Source organism: Lotus japonicus, chromosome 1 (assembly GCF_012489685.1).
Source record: "Lotus japonicus ecotype B-129 chromosome 1, LjGifu_v1.2".
Classification (NCBI taxonomy): domain Eukaryota; kingdom Viridiplantae; phylum Streptophyta; class Magnoliopsida; order Fabales; family Fabaceae; genus Lotus; species Lotus japonicus.
The window spans coordinates 43,059,976-43,075,723 of record NC_080041.1 but is presented as its reverse complement, the minus strand read 5'-3'; the positions used below and the strand labels follow the sequence as shown (position 1 = coordinate 43,075,723).

The 15,748-nt window shown below is 39.8% G+C and overlaps 1 protein-coding gene across 1 annotated transcript; it reads right to left on the bottom strand.

Moving 5' to 3' along the window:
- Window positions 1-1,131: 1,131 nt before the first annotated feature.
- Window positions 1,132-3,038, bottom strand: LOC130736225 (thiol protease aleurain-like). Its single transcript, XM_057588069.1, has 2 exons — window positions 2,752-3,038; window positions 1,132-1,426 (listed from the first exon to the last, which is right to left on the bottom strand). Exons 1-2 carry the CDS (start codon window positions 3,036-3,038, stop codon window positions 1,132-1,134), a joined length of 582 nt encoding a protein of 193 aa, XP_057444052.1.
- Window positions 3,039-15,748: the final 12,710 nt, after the last annotated feature.

Genomic DNA, 15,748 nt, shown 5'->3' with positions numbered 1-15,748 from the left:
TTTTAATTCCAAGATGTCTCCATCGAGGTGAGGCATGAGAGGTGGTGTGCTGAACACAGTAGAGTCTACAAGGATGAGGAAGAAAAACTTAGAAGTCTTGATATCTTCAAGAAGAAGGTGGTTTACATAGCAGCCTCCAACAAAGCTAGAAAATCTTACAAACTTGGATTGAATGAGTTTGCTGATCTCACAAATAACGAGATCTGAGCACGAAGAAATTGACTGAAGGCCTCCAAAGTCATGAGGTCAACCTCATTCAAATATGAAAATGTCTCGGTGCCTTGCTGGGTGGACTGAAGGGAGGAAGGAGTTGTCACACCAGTGAAGAACCAATGAACAAGTGGTAAGTAATGGAATGGATTGGTTCTTGTGGTTTGGATTGAAGGATACGTCCATGAATCCAAGAAGAACGTGTCTAACCGAGCCGCATAATCTGAAGCATATTGAGAAGAAAACTCCAATCAATGTTGTCAAAGGCTTAATAGAAATCAAGTTTCAGGAGTAAGCCCCCACAATCCCTTCTCTTCATCGATTCCACCATCTCATTGGCACTCATAATCAACGATACCACCACCTCATCTTTTTTTCTTCCTTTTTGACCTTTTCCAATGCTTTCTTAAGTCGCTGATTTTCAGCCTGTGCTACGTTTTGCTCTTGAATTCTAAGGAGCCTTATGTGTCTGGAGCATTTTTCCTTTCTCTTGCCCTTTTGTTTGTCGCTGTCAAAGATTTCTCCTTGTTTCAGCATTCTAATTTGATTCGATTCATAAGACTTACGAATGTTTGATAAGAATGAATCTTGAGATTACATTGAAGAAGTGAATATCATTCTCTTGATCTCGCATGTTTGATGGTAAACTTAATCGCAGTCAATTTTTGCTACAATCGATTAGCTGTTGTTCTGATAAGTATATAAAACTCCTTGTTTAGAGTTTGCGAGATCCTTCTATTTAACCAACAACAGAGAAAGCCGATCAAGCTCAAACAAATGTAAAGTAAATGAGCAATTGCAAAAGATAAAACAACTTGCTCTAAAACTTACGTATCCTACAATCCAAACCACAAGAACCAATCCACATGTTCCTTGGTTATTCACTGGTGTGACGACTCCTTCCCCCCTCCATTCCACGCATCAAGGCACAGTGACATTTTCATATCTGAATGACGTAGACCTCATGACTTTAGAGGCCTTCAGTCCATTTCTTTGTGCTCTAATCTCGTCATTTATGAGATCAGCAAACTCATTCAATCCAAATTTGTAAGATTTTCCTGCTTTGTTGGAGGCTTCTATGTAATCCACATTCTTCTTGAAGATATCAAGCCTTCCAAGTCTTTCTTCCTCATCCTTGTAGACTCTACTGTGTTCAGCACACCACCTCTCATGCCTCACCTCGATGGAGGCATCTTGGAATCGAAACATGCCCCCACTAAGAGTAGCAATATGGCAATCATTGCACATGAAATTTCGTGTGCCGCAATATGACAACAATTGCACATGAAATTTCGTGTGCAGTTGTTGTCATATTAAATAGGAATTTGGTGGGCAGTGGTTGTCATATTGCTACTCTTTGAGAGGGCCTTTTTTAATTCCAAGATGTCTCCATCGAGGTGAGGCATGAGAGGTGGTGTGCTGAACACAGTAGAGTCTACAAGGATGAGGAAGAAAAACTTAGAAGTCTTGATATCTTCAAGAAGAAGGTGGTTTACATAGCAGCCTCCAACAAAGCAGGAAAATCTTACAAACTTGGATTGAATGAGTTTGCTGATCTCACAAATAACGAGATCTGAGCACGAAGAAATTGACTGAAGGCCTCCAAAGTCATGAAGTCAACCTCATTCAAATATGAAAATGTCTCGGTGCCTTGCTGGGTGGACTGAAGGGAGGAAGGAGTCGTCACACCAGTGAAGAACCAATGAACAAGTGGTAAGTAATGGAATGGATTGGTTCTTGTGGTTTGGATTGAAGGATACTTCCATGAATCCAAGAAGAACGTGTCTAACCGAGCCGCATAATCTGAAGCATATTGAGAAGAAAACTCCAATCAATGTTGTCAAAGGCTTTATAGAAATCAAGTTTCAGGAGTAAGACCCCACAATCCCTTCTCTTCATCGATTCCACCACCTCATTGGCACTCATAATCAACGATACCACCACCTCATCTTTTTTTCTTCCTTTTTGACCTTTTCCAATGCATTCTTAAGTCGCTGATTTTCAGCCTGTGCTACGTTTTGCTCTTGAATTCTAAGGAGCCTTATGTGTCTGGAGCATTTTTCCTTTCTCTTGCCCTTTTGTTTGTCGCTGTCAAAGATTTCTCCTTGTTTCAGCATTCTAATTTGATTCGATTCATAAGACTTACGAATGTTTGATAAGAATGAATCTTGAGATTACATTGACGAAGTGAATATCATTCTCTTGATCTCGCATGTTTGATGGTAAACTTAATCGCAGTCAATTTTTGCTACAATCGATTAGCTGTTGTTCTGATAAGTAAATAAAACTCCTTGTTTTGAGTTTGCGAGATCCTTCTATTTAACCAACAACAGAGAAAGCCGATCAAGCTCAAACAAATATAAAGTAAATGAGCAATTGCAAAAGATAAAACAACTTGCTCTAAAACTTACGTATCCTACAATCCAAACCACAAGAACCAATCCACATGTTCCTTGGTTCTTCACTGGTGTGACGACTCCTTCCCCCCTCCATTCCACGCAGCAAGGCACAGTGACATTTTCATATCTGAATGAGGTTGACCTCATGACTTTGGAGGCCTTCACTCCATTTCTTTGTGCTCTAATCTCGTCATTTGTGAGATCAGCAAACTCATTCAATCCAAATTTGTAGGATTTTCCTGCTTTGTTGGAGGCTTCTATGTAATCCACATTCTTCTTGAAGATATCAAGCCTTCCAAGTCTTTCTTCCTCATCCTTGTAGACTCTACTGTGTTCAGCACACCACCTCTCATGCCTCACCTCGATGGAGGCATCTTGGAATCGAAACATGCCCCCACTAAGAGTAGCAATATGGCAATCATTGCACATGAAATTTCGTGTGCAGCAATATGACAACAATTGCACATGAAATTTCGTGTGCAGTTGTTGTCATATTAAATAGGAATTTGTTGGGCAGTGGTTGTCATATTGCTACTCTTTGAGAGGGCCTTTTTTAATTCCAAGATGTCTCCATCGAGGTGAGGCATGAGAGGTGGTGTGCTGAACACAGTAGAGTCTACAAGGATGAGGAAGAAAAACTTAGAAGTCTTGATATCTTCAAGAAGAAGGTGGTTTACATAGCAGCCTCCAACAAAGCTGGAAAATCTTACAAACTTGGATTGAATGAGTTTGCTGATCTCACAAATAACGAGATCTGAGCACGAAGAAATTGACTGAAGGCCTCCAAAGTCATGAGGTCAACCTCATTCAAATATGAAAATGTCTCGGTGCCTTGCTGGGTGGACTGAAGGGAGGAAGGAGTTGTCACACCAGTGAAGAACCAATGAACAAGTGGTAAGTAATGGAATGGATTGGTTCTTGTGGTTTGGATTGAAGGATACGTCCATGAATCCAAGAAGAACGTGTCTAACCGAGCCGCATAATCTGAAGCATATTGAGAAGAAAACTCCAATCAATGTTGTCAAAGGCTTTATAGAAATCAAGTTTCAGGAGTAAGCCCCCACAATCCCTTCTCTTCATCGATTCCACCATCTCATTGGCACTCATAATCAACGATACCACCACCTCATCTTTTTTTCTTCCTTTTTGACTTTTTCCAATGCTTTCTTAAGTCGCTGATTTTCAGCCTGTGCTACGTTTTGCTCTTGAATTCTAAGGAGCCTTATGTGTCTGGAGCATTTTTCCTTTCTCTTGCCCTTTTGTTTGTCGCTGTCAAAGATTTCTCCTTGTTTCAGCATTCTAATTTGATTCGATTCATAAGACTTACGAATGTTTGATAAGAATGAATCTTGAGATTACATTGAAGAAGTGAATATCATTCTCTTGATCTCGCATGTTTGATGGTAAACTTAATCGCAGTCAATTTTTGCTACAATCGATTAGCTGTTGTTCTGATAAGTAAATAAAACTCCTTGTTTAGAGTTTGCGAGATCCTTCTATTTAACCAACAACAGAGAAAGCCGATCAAGCTCAAACAAATGTAAAGTAAATGAGCAATTGCAAAAGATAAAACAACTTGCTCTAAAACTTACGTATCCTACAATCCAAACCACAAGAACCAATCCACATGTTCCTTGGTTATTCACTGGTGTGACGACTCCTTCCCCCCTCCATTCCACGCATCAAGGCACAGTGACATTTTCATATCTGAATGAGGTAGACCTCATGACTTTGGAGGCCTTCAGTCCATTTCTTTGTGCTCTAATCTCGTCATTTATGAGATCAGCAAACTCATTCAATCCAAATTTGTAAGATTTTCCTGCTTTGTTGGAGGCTTCTATGTAATCCACATTCTTCTTGAAGATATCAAGCCTTCCAAGTCTTTCTTCCTCATCCTTGTAGACTCTACTGTGTTCAGCACACCACCTCTCATGCCTCACCTCGATGGAGGCATCTTGGAATCGAAACATGCCCCCACTAAGAGTAGCAATATGGCAATCATTGCACATGAAATTTCGTGTGCCGCAATATGACAACAATTGCACATGAAATTTCGTGTGCAGTTGTTGTCATATTAAATAGGAATTTGGTGGGCAGTGGTTGTCATATTGCTACTCTTTGAGAGGGCCTTTTTTAATTCCAAGATGTCTCCATCGAGGTGAGGCATGAGAGGTGGTGTGCTGAACACAGTAGAGTCTACAAGGATGAGGAAGAAAAACTTAGAAGTCTTGATATCTTCAAGAAGAAGGTGGTTTACATAGCAGCCTCCAACAAAGCAGGAAAATCTTACAAACTTGGATTGAATGAGTTTGCTGATCTCACAAATAACGAGATCTGAGCACGAAGAAATTGACTGAAGGCCTCCAAAGTCATGAGGTCAACCTCATTCAAATATGAAAATGTCTCGGTGCCTTGCTGGGTGGACTGAAGGGAGGAAGGAGTTGAAGGTGTGAAAAACGACTAGAAGGGGGGGGGGGTTGAATAGCGTTTTCAATATAAAAACTTTCCCCTTAAGATTTAAAGTAAATCTTTTCGGTTTCTCTAAGATAGATGGTGCAACGGATAAAGATAGAGAGAAGAGAAAAGCACACAAGTATTTTATCCTGGTTCACTTGATAAATCCCTCAAGCTAATCCAGTCCACCCGTTAAGGTGATTTCTTCCTTCTTAGAATGAAGGCAATCCACTAATCAGATAATTGTTACAACTGCACTTGAAACCTACAAGTGACTAACAATACACTGACTTAGCTATCACTAAGATTCACTCTCTTAGTCTTCTCTAGGATCCGATCAACCTTGATCTCCTAAAGGAATCACCACTAAGATTCACTCTCTTAGTCTTCTTAAGGATACTGACCTACCCGGTCCCTTAAGGAAAATCAAACAACTGTTTGAGGTTGGTGTTTACAAAAGTTTGCTTCTAAATAAGCTGAGTGTAAACCAAATAAGAATAGATGAAGAAAGTAGAGGCTTGAATCTTTTCTTGTATTGCAGCTCTTTGTTTTCTCTCGCTCTTGCTTTCTTCTTTTCTTCAGCCTTTTATAGTCTAAGGTGCAAAGGATATTTCTGTTGAGAGAATATGACCGTTGGAGGGCATTTCTGGAACTTCCAGAACCTGCAGTGGCTGAACTTTGGTAGGTAGGCATTTCAGAATAGTACACTGCTCTTGTACTTCTCGATAGAGACATTTGCCTTTAACCATTGACTTCTGATCAGAGTTATGCTTCGTGTTGGAACTTGTGAAGCTTGGTGATCAGAGTCAGAGGGAAGCTTGGATCCTCTGACCTTCGTAACTTCTGCTTCTGGACCTTCAGAGCTTCTGAACCTTCAGAGCCTCTGGTCCCTCAGAGCTTCTGGTCTTCAGATCTTCTGATCCTCAGATCTTCTGATCCTCTGATCTTCTGATCCTCTGATCTTCAGATCCTCTGATCTTCAGATCTTCTGATCTTCAGAGCTTCTGATCCTCTGATCTTCTGATCTTCAGAACTTCTGTTCTTCAGATCTTCTGATCCTCTGATCTTCAGAACTTCTGACGAATATATCTTCTGGTGTCAGAATCAGAACCTGTTTGTCAAAACACTCAAGACAAACATTAGAGTATCATAGTTGTTCATCCACAAATAAATACTTGTTATCATCAAAACATAGAGTTGTACCACATGACCAAATCTTGATCTTACAATCTCCCCCTTTTTGATGATGACAAAACCATGTATTTTGATGAACAACTCTAAACAAATAAACTGAATACACTCAGAGTATAAGGTATCAGAGTTAAAACTTATCCTGATGTGTATAGTTTATCTTGCTCCTTCTGAATCCAAGACTCGTGCTTGATTCTGAGCTAAGCTCCCCCTGAATCTAATACTTAATATCAACGTTAGTAATATCTAGATTCTGAGCTTAATAAAATAGGAGTTGTCAAGATACTATAAGTTCTCCCCCTTTTTGTCATAAGCAAAAAGAATGAAGGTGGAGGGAAAAAAAATAGTAAGAGCATAAGACGAAATACTCCCCCTCAGAAGGAATACCAAGGGATACTTGGCTTCTGATTAGCATATCTTCTGATGAGAGCAGAAGTGTGGTTCTGGTGACATCTCCGTTCTGGACAAAATTTCATCTTTAGATACTTCAGAATGAGAAGCTAGGAGCCTACTCTTCTTCTGATGACGCAAGTCAGAAGTTGTAGTAGCATCTTCTGATGTTGTTGCTTCTAGTTCGTCAAGTTCTGAGTCTTTGTTACTTTCTGAACCGGTCATGCTCATCTCTACAAGCTTTTTCAGCTAGCTTTGACTTGACCAAATCTTACTCTACTGATGCCTCCAAGATCAACTTCACCTTCAGGTTCAAGTTTTGGATCTTGGGACATATGCCTTTCTCCCGTCATGTGTTGCTTGCATCCACTGTCCAGGTTCCATGGTTGGAGTTTCGATGGACCTATTGAAGATATCTGCAACATATATAATCTTATCCCTAGGTACCCACTTTCTGGGTCCTTTCTTGTTAGTTAGCCCAGAAGTTCTGACAACTTTGGGTCTTTCAGCAGGATAATATACAGGAATTTTTGCATGATATTTAGACATGGAGAAAGATCCCTTTTTACGAGGGTTTTTAGCAACTTCAGCAGGTACAGGGTCAGGCAATATGGTACCAGAGGGAACAAAGCATTCATACAAAGATTTAGCTTTAGGCACAGAGGGCTCATTTCTAATTGGTTTAGAATACCCAATGCCACGCATTCCATTTCTGCTCACGCCATAGATCAATGAAGCCATCAAGCTTCTATCTACGCTTTTAGCCAGGAATCTTTGAAAAGATTTTTCATACTTAGATTCATGCTTACTATCAGAGGCATCGCAGGCAATAACTTCTTCTAACTTAGCAATTTGATTCTTAAGCACAGAGTTAGAATTAATCAAAGCATGATTATCATTTTTCAAATCATAAATAATTTTCTCATGTTCAACAGAAGTTTCAGAGGCAGCAGAGAAATTCTTTTTCAACCTTTTATGCTTAGTCAAGAGAGAGTTATATTTATCCATAATTTCAGACAAAGCATCTTTAAGTTCAGAGGTTAAGAAAGAATCAAATACCTCATTTTCATCGTCAGAGTCTGGATCTCCTTCTGATGCTGAGTCAGAGTCAACAGCTTCCTTTGTCTCTGCTCCTTTGTCTTTGACAATAGCTATGAGTCCTTGGACTTCACCATCAGAGTCAACATCCTCTGACTCTGATTCATCAAATGTCACCATCAGACTCTTCTTCGTCTTGAAGTGCTTCTTTGGCCTTTTGTCCTTTGATGAACCTTTGTATTTGCTCTGCCTGTGCTTCCAGATGCAGTTGAGCTTTCTGGATATCAGAGTCAGCTCATCTTCATCAGAATCTTCTGATGCTTCTTGGAGAGCCTTAGCCTTTTCAGATTTGGATTTCAAGGCAATAGACTTCTTCTTGTGATCTTGATGTTCAGCACGCTTTAGTTCATGACACTTCAGTATGCTGATGAGTTCTTCTAAACTCATATGCTCAACATCTCTTGTAAGCTCTATTGAAGTCACTAAAGGCATCCAGCTTTCAGGAAGACTTCTGATGACCCTTATGACATGATCTTTTGTAGTGTAGCTTTTGTTGAGAGGTCTTATTCCAGCTACGAGCAACTGAAGTCTGGAAAACATATCCTCAATGGATTCGTCAGGTTCCATTTGGAAGGATTCATACTGCTTGATTAGAGACAACGCCTTTGTCTCTTTCACTTTCTTGTTTCCTTCATGAGACATCTGCAAGGATTCAAAGATGCCCTTGGCGGAATCACGATCAGTAATTTTCTCATATTCTTCATATGAAATGGCACTTTGCAGAATAGATCTTGATCTGTGATGATCTCTGAATTCCTTCTTTTGATCTTCACTCATCTTCACCCTTGGGATCTTTACACCATGTTCATCAACAGGAGGGGTGTAGCCATCAACAACAAAATCCCAGAGATCAGGATCAAAGCCAAGAAAGAAGCTTTTGATTCTATCTTTCCAGAAATCAAATCTCTGACCATCAAAGATAGGTGGTCTTGCACTGTATTGATATTTGCTTGTAGTAGTGGTGGAATCCATGAGTTTTTCACACTGGCCCGGATCTACTGAACACTGTTAAGTGTGGTAATCAGAACTTGCGCTCTGATACCAAGTGAAGGTGTGAAAAACGACTAGAAGGGGGGGGGGTTGAATAGCGTTTTCAATATAAAAACTTTCCCCTTAAGATTTAAAGTAAATCTTTTCGGTTTCTCTAAGATAGATGGTGCAACGGATAAAGATAGAGAGAAGAGAAAAGCACACAAGTATTTTATCCTGGTTCACTTGATAAATCCCTCAAGCTAATCCAGTCCACCCGTTAAGGTGATTTCTTCCTTCTTAGAATGAAGGCAATCCACTAATCAGATAATTGTTACAACTGCACTTGAAACCTACAAGTGACTAACAATACACTGACTTAGCTATCACTAAGATTCACTCTCTTAGTCTTCTCTAGGATCCGATCAACCTTGATCTCCTAAAGGAATCACCACTAAGATTCACTCTCTTAGTCTTCTTAAGGATACTGACCTACCCGGTCCCTTAAGGAAAATCAAACAACTGTTTGAGGTTGGTGTTTACAAAAGTTTGCTTCTAAATAAGCTGAGTGTAAACCAAATAAGAATAGATGAAGAAAGTAGAGGCTTGAATCTTTTCTTGTATTGCAGCTCTTTGTTTTCTCTCGCTCTTGCTTTCTTCTTTTCTTCAGCCTTTTATAGTCTAAGGTGCAAAGGATATTTCTGTTGAGAGAATATGACCGTTGGAGGGCATTTCTGGAACTTCCAGAACCTGCAGTGGCTGAACTTTGGTAGGTAGGCATTTCAGAATAGTACACTGCTCTTGTACTTCTCGATAGAGACATTTGCCTTTAACCATTGACTTCTGATCAGAGTTATGCTTCGTGTTGGAACTTGTGAAGCTTGGTGATCAGAGTCAGAGGGAAGCTTGGATCCTCTGACCTTCGTAACTTCTGCTTCTGGACCTTCAGAGCTTCTGAACCTTCAGAGCCTCTGGTCCCTCAGAGCTTCTGGTCTTCAGATCTTCTGATCCTCAGATCTTCTGATCCTCTGATCTTCTGATCCTCTGATCTTCAGATCCTCTGATCTTCAGATCTTCTGATCTTCAGAGCTTCTGATCCTCTGATCTTCTGATCTTCAGAACTTCTGTTCTTCAGATCTTCTGATCCTCTGATCTTCAGAACTTCTGACGAATATATCTTCTGGTGTCAGAATCAGAACCTGTTTGTCAAAACACTCAAGACAAACATTAGAGTATCATAGTTGTTCATCCACAAATAAATACTTGTTATCATCAAAACATAGAGTTGTACCACATGACCAAATCTTGATCTTACAATCTCCCCCTTTTTGATGATGACAAAACCATGTATTTTGATGAACAACTCTAAACAAATAAACTGAATACACTCAGAGTATAAGGTATCAGAGTTAAAACTTATCCTGATGTGTATAGTTTATCTTGCTCCTTCTGAATCCAAGACTCGTGCTTGATTCTGAGCTAAGCTCCCCCTGAATCTAATACTTAATATCAACGTTAGTAATATCTAGATTCTGAGCTTAATAAAATAGGAGTTGTCAAGATACTATAAGTTCTCCCCCTTTTTGTCATAAGCAAAAAGAATGAAGGTGGAGGGAAAAAAAATAGTAAGAGCATAAGACGAAATACTCCCCCTCAGAAGGAATACCAAGGGATACTTGGCTTCTGATTAGCATATCTTCTGATGAGAGCAGAAGTGTGGTTCTGGTGACATCTCCGTTCTGGACAAAATTTCATCTTTAGATACTTCAGAATGAGAAGCTAGGAGCCTACTCTTCTTCTGATGACGCAAGTCAGAAGTTGTAGTAGCATCTTCTGATGTTGTTGCTTCTAGTTCGTCAAGTTCTGAGTCTTTGTTACTTTCTGAACCGGTCATGCTCATCTCTACAAGCTTTTTCAGCTAGCTTTGACTTGACCAAATCTTACTCTACTGATGCCTCCAAGATCAACTTCACCTTCAGGTTCAAGTTTTGGATCTTGGGACATATGCCTTTCTCCCGTCATGTGTTGCTTGCATCCACTGTCCAGGTTCCATGGTTGGAGTTTCGATGGACCTATTGAAGATATCTGCAACATATATAATCTTATCCCTAGGTACCCACTTTCTGGGTCCTTTCTTGTTAGTTAGCCCAGAAGTTCTGACAACTTTGGGTCTTTCAGCAGGATAATATACAGGAATTTTTGCATGATATTTAGACATGGAGAAAGATCCCTTTTTACGAGGGTTTTTAGCAACTTCAGCAGGTACAGGGTCAGGCAATATGGTACCAGAGGGAACAAAGCATTCATACAAAGATTTAGCTTTAGGCACAGAGGGCTCATTTCTAATTGGTTTAGAATACCCAATGCCACGCATTCCATTTCTGCTCACGCCATAGATCAATGAAGCCATCAAGCTTCTATCTACGCTTTTAGCCAGGAATCTTTGAAAAGATTTTTCATACTTAGATTCATGCTTACTATCAGAGGCATCGCAGGCAATAACTTCTTCTAACTTAGCAATTTGATTCTTAAGCACAGAGTTAGAATTAATCAAAGCATGATTATCATTTTTCAAATCATAAATAATTTTCTCATGTTCAACAGAAGTTTCAGAGGCAGCAGAGAAATTCTTTTTCAACCTTTTATGCTTAGTCAAGAGAGAGTTATATTTATCCATAATTTCAGACAAAGCATCTTTAAGTTCAGAGGTTAAGAAAGAATCAAATACCTCATTTTCATCGTCAGAGTCTGGATCTCCTTCTGATGCTGAGTCAGAGTCAACAGCTTCCTTTGTCTCTGCTCCTTTGTCTTTGACAATAGCTATGAGTCCTTGGACTTCACCATCAGAGTCAACATCCTCTGACTCTGATTCATCAAATGTCACCATCAGACTCTTCTTCGTCTTGAAGTGCTTCTTTGGCCTTTTGTCCTTTGATGAACCTTTGTATTTGCTCTGCCTGTGCTTCCAGATGCAGTTGAGCTTTCTGGATATCAGAGTCAGCTCATCTTCATCAGAATCTTCTGATGCTTCTTGGAGAGCCTTAGCCTTTTCAGATTTGGATTTCAAGGCAATAGACTTCTTCTTGTGATCTTGATGTTCAGCACGCTTTAGTTCATGACACTTCAGTATGCTGATGAGTTCTTCTAAACTCATATGCTCAACATCTCTTGTAAGCTCTATTGAAGTCACTAAAGGCATCCAGCTTTCAGGAAGACTTCTGATGACCCTTATGACATGATCTTTTGTAGTGTAGCTTTTGTTGAGAGGTCTTATTCCAGCTACGAGCAACTGAAGTCTGGAAAACATATCCTCAATGGATTCGTCAGGTTCCATTTGGAAGGATTCATACTGCTTGATTAGAGACAACGCCTTTGTCTCTTTCACTTTCTTGTTTCCTTCATGAGACATCTGCAAGGATTCAAAGATGCCCTTGGCGGAATCACGATCAGTAATTTTCTCATATTCTTCATATGAAATGGCACTTTGCAGAATAGATCTTGATCTGTGATGATCTCTGAATTCCTTCTTTTGATCTTCACTCATCTTCACCCTTGGGATCTTTACACCATGTTCATCAACAGGAGGGGTGTAGCCATCAACAACAAAATCCCAGAGATCAGGATCAAAGCCAAGAAAGAAGCTTTTGATTCTATCTTTCCAGAAATCAAATCTCTGACCATCAAAGATAGGTGGTCTTGCACTGTATTGATATTTGCTTGTAGTAGTGGTGGAATCCATGAGTTTTTCACACTGGCCCGGATCTACTGAACACTGTTAAGTGTGGTAATCAGAACTTGCGCTCTGATACCAAGTGAAGGTGTGAAAAACGACTAGAAGGGGGGGGGGTTGAATAGCGTTTTCAATATAAAAACTTTCCCCTTAAGATTTAAAGTAAATCTTTTCGGTTTCTCTAAGATAGATGGTGCAACGGATAAAGATAGAGAGAAGAGAAAAGCACACAAGTATTTTATCCTGGTTCACTTGATAAATCCCTCAAGCTAATCCAGTCCACCCGTTAAGGTGATTTCTTCCTTCTTAGAATGAAGGCAATCCACTAATCAGATAATTGTTACAACTGCACTTGAAACCTACAAGTGACTAACAATACACTGACTTAGCTATCACTAAGATTCACTCTCTTAGTCTTCTCTAGGATCCGATCAACCTTGATCTCCTAAAGGAATCACCACTAAGATTCACTCTCTTAGTCTTCTTAAGGATACTGACCTACCCGGTCCCTTAAGGAAAATCAAACAACTGTTTGAGGTTGGTGTTTACAAAAGTTTGCTTCTAAATAAGCTGAGTGTAAACCAAATAAGAATAGATGAAGAAAGTAGAGGCTTGAATCTTTTCTTGTATTGCAGCTCTTTGTTTTCTCTCGCTCTTGCTTTCTTCTTTTCTTCAGCCTTTTATAGTCTAAGGTGCAAAGGATATTTCTGTTGAGAGAATATGACCGTTGGAGGGCATTTCTGGAACTTCCAGAACCTGCAGTGGCTGAACTTTGGTAGGTAGGCATTTCAGAATAGTACACTGCTCTTGTACTTCTCGATAGAGACATTTGCCTTTAACCATTGACTTCTGATCAGAGTTATGCTTCGTGTTGGAACTTGTGAAGCTTGGTGATCAGAGTCAGAGGGAAGCTTGGATCCTCTGACCTTCGTAACTTCTGCTTCTGGACCTTCAGAGCTTCTGAACCTTCAGAGCCTCTGGTCCCTCAGAGCTTCTGGTCTTCAGATCTTCTGATCCTCAGATCTTCTGATCCTCTGATCTTCTGATCCTCTGATCTTCAGATCCTCTGATCTTCAGATCTTCTGATCTTCAGAGCTTCTGATCCTCTGATCTTCTGATCTTCAGAACTTCTGTTCTTCAGATCTTCTGATCCTCTGATCTTCAGAACTTCTGACGAATATATCTTCTGGTGTCAGAATCAGAACCTGTTTGTCAAAACACTCAAGACAAACATTAGAGTATCATAGTTGTTCATCCACAAATAAATACTTGTTATCATCAAAACATAGAGTTGTACCACATGACCAAATCTTGATCTTACAATCTCCCCCTTTTTGATGATGACAAAACCATGTATTTTGATGAACAACTCTAAACAAATAAACTGAATACACTCAGAGTATAAGGTATCAGAGTTAAAACTTATCCTGATGTGTATAGTTTATCTTGCTCCTTCTGAATCCAAGACTCGTGCTTGATTCTGAGCTAAGCTCCCCCTGAATCTAATACTTAATATCAACGTTAGTAATATCTAGATTCTGAGCTTAATAAAATAGGAGTTGTCAAGATACTATAAGTTCTCCCCCTTTTTGTCATAAGCAAAAAGAATGAAGGTGGAGGGAAAAAAAATAGTAAGAGCATAAGACGAAATACTCCCCCTCAGAAGGAATACCAAGGGATACTTGGCTTCTGATTAGCATATCTTCTGATGAGAGCAGAAGTGTGGTTCTGGTGACATCTCCGTTCTGGACAAAATTTCATCTTTAGATACTTCAGAATGAGAAGCTAGGAGCCTACTCTTCTTCTGATGACGCAAGTCAGAAGTTGTAGTAGCATCTTCTGATGTTGTTGCTTCTAGTTCGTCAAGTTCTGAGTCTTTGTTACTTTCTGAACCGGTCATGCTCATCTCTACAAGCTTTTTCAGCTAGCTTTGACTTGACCAAATCTTACTCTACTGATGCCTCCAAGATCAACTTCACCTTCAGGTTCAAGTTTTGGATCTTGGGACATATGCCTTTCTCCCGTCATGTGTTGCTTGCATCCACTGTCCAGGTTCCATGGTTGGAGTTTCGATGGACCTATTGAAGATATCTGCAACATATATAATCTTATCCCTAGGTACCCACTTTCTGGGTCCTTTCTTGTTAGTTAGCCCAGAAGTTCTGACAACTTTGGGTCTTTCAGCAGGATAATATACAGGAATTTTTGCATGATATTTAGACATGGAGAAAGATCCCTTTTTACGAGGGTTTTTAGCAACTTCAGCAGGTACAGGGTCAGGCAATATGGTACCAGAGGGAACAAAGCATTCATACAAAGATTTAGCTTTAGGCACAGAGGGCTCATTTCTAATTGGTTTAGAATACCCAATGCCACGCATTCCATTTCTGCTCACGCCATAGATCAATGAAGCCATCAAGCTTCTATCTACGCTTTTAGCCAGGAATCTTTGAAAAGATTTTTCATACTTAGATTCATGCTTACTATCAGAGGCATCGCAGGCAATAACTTCTTCTAACTTAGCAATTTGATTCTTAAGCACAGAGTTAGAATTAATCAAAGCATGATTATCATTTTTCAAATCATAAATAATTTTCTCATGTTCAACAGAAGTTTCAGAGGCAGCAGAGAAATTCTTTTTCAACCTTTTATGCTTAGTCAAGAGAGAGTTATATTTATCCATAATTTCAGACAAAGCATCTTTAAGTTCAGAGGTTAAGAAAGAATCAAATACCTCATTTTCATCGTCAGAGTCTGGATCTCCTTCTGATGCTGAGTCAGAGTCAACAGCTTCCTTTGTCTCTGCTCCTTTGTCTTTGACAATAGCTATGAGTCCTTGGACTTCACCATCAGAGTCAACATCCTCTGACTCTGATTCATCAAATGTCACCATCAGACTCTTCTTCGTCTTGAAGTGCTTCTTTGGCCTTTTGTCCTTTGATGAACCTTTGTATTTGCTCTGCCTGTGCTTCCAGATGCAGTTGAGCTTTCTGGATATCAGAGTCAGCTCATCTTCATCAGAATCTTCTGATGCTTCTTGGAGAGCCTTAGCCTTTTCAGATTTGGATTTCAAGGCAATAGACTTCTTCTTGTGATCTTGATGTTCAGCACGCTTTAGTTCATGACACTTCAGTATGCTGATGAGTTCTTCTAAACTCATATGCTCAACATCTCTTGTAAGCTCTATTGAAGTCACTAAAGGCATCCAGCTTTCAGGAAGACTTCTGATGACCCTTATGACATGATCTTTTGTAGTGTAGCTTTTGTTGAGAGGTCTTATTCCAGCTACGAGCAACTGAAGTCTGGA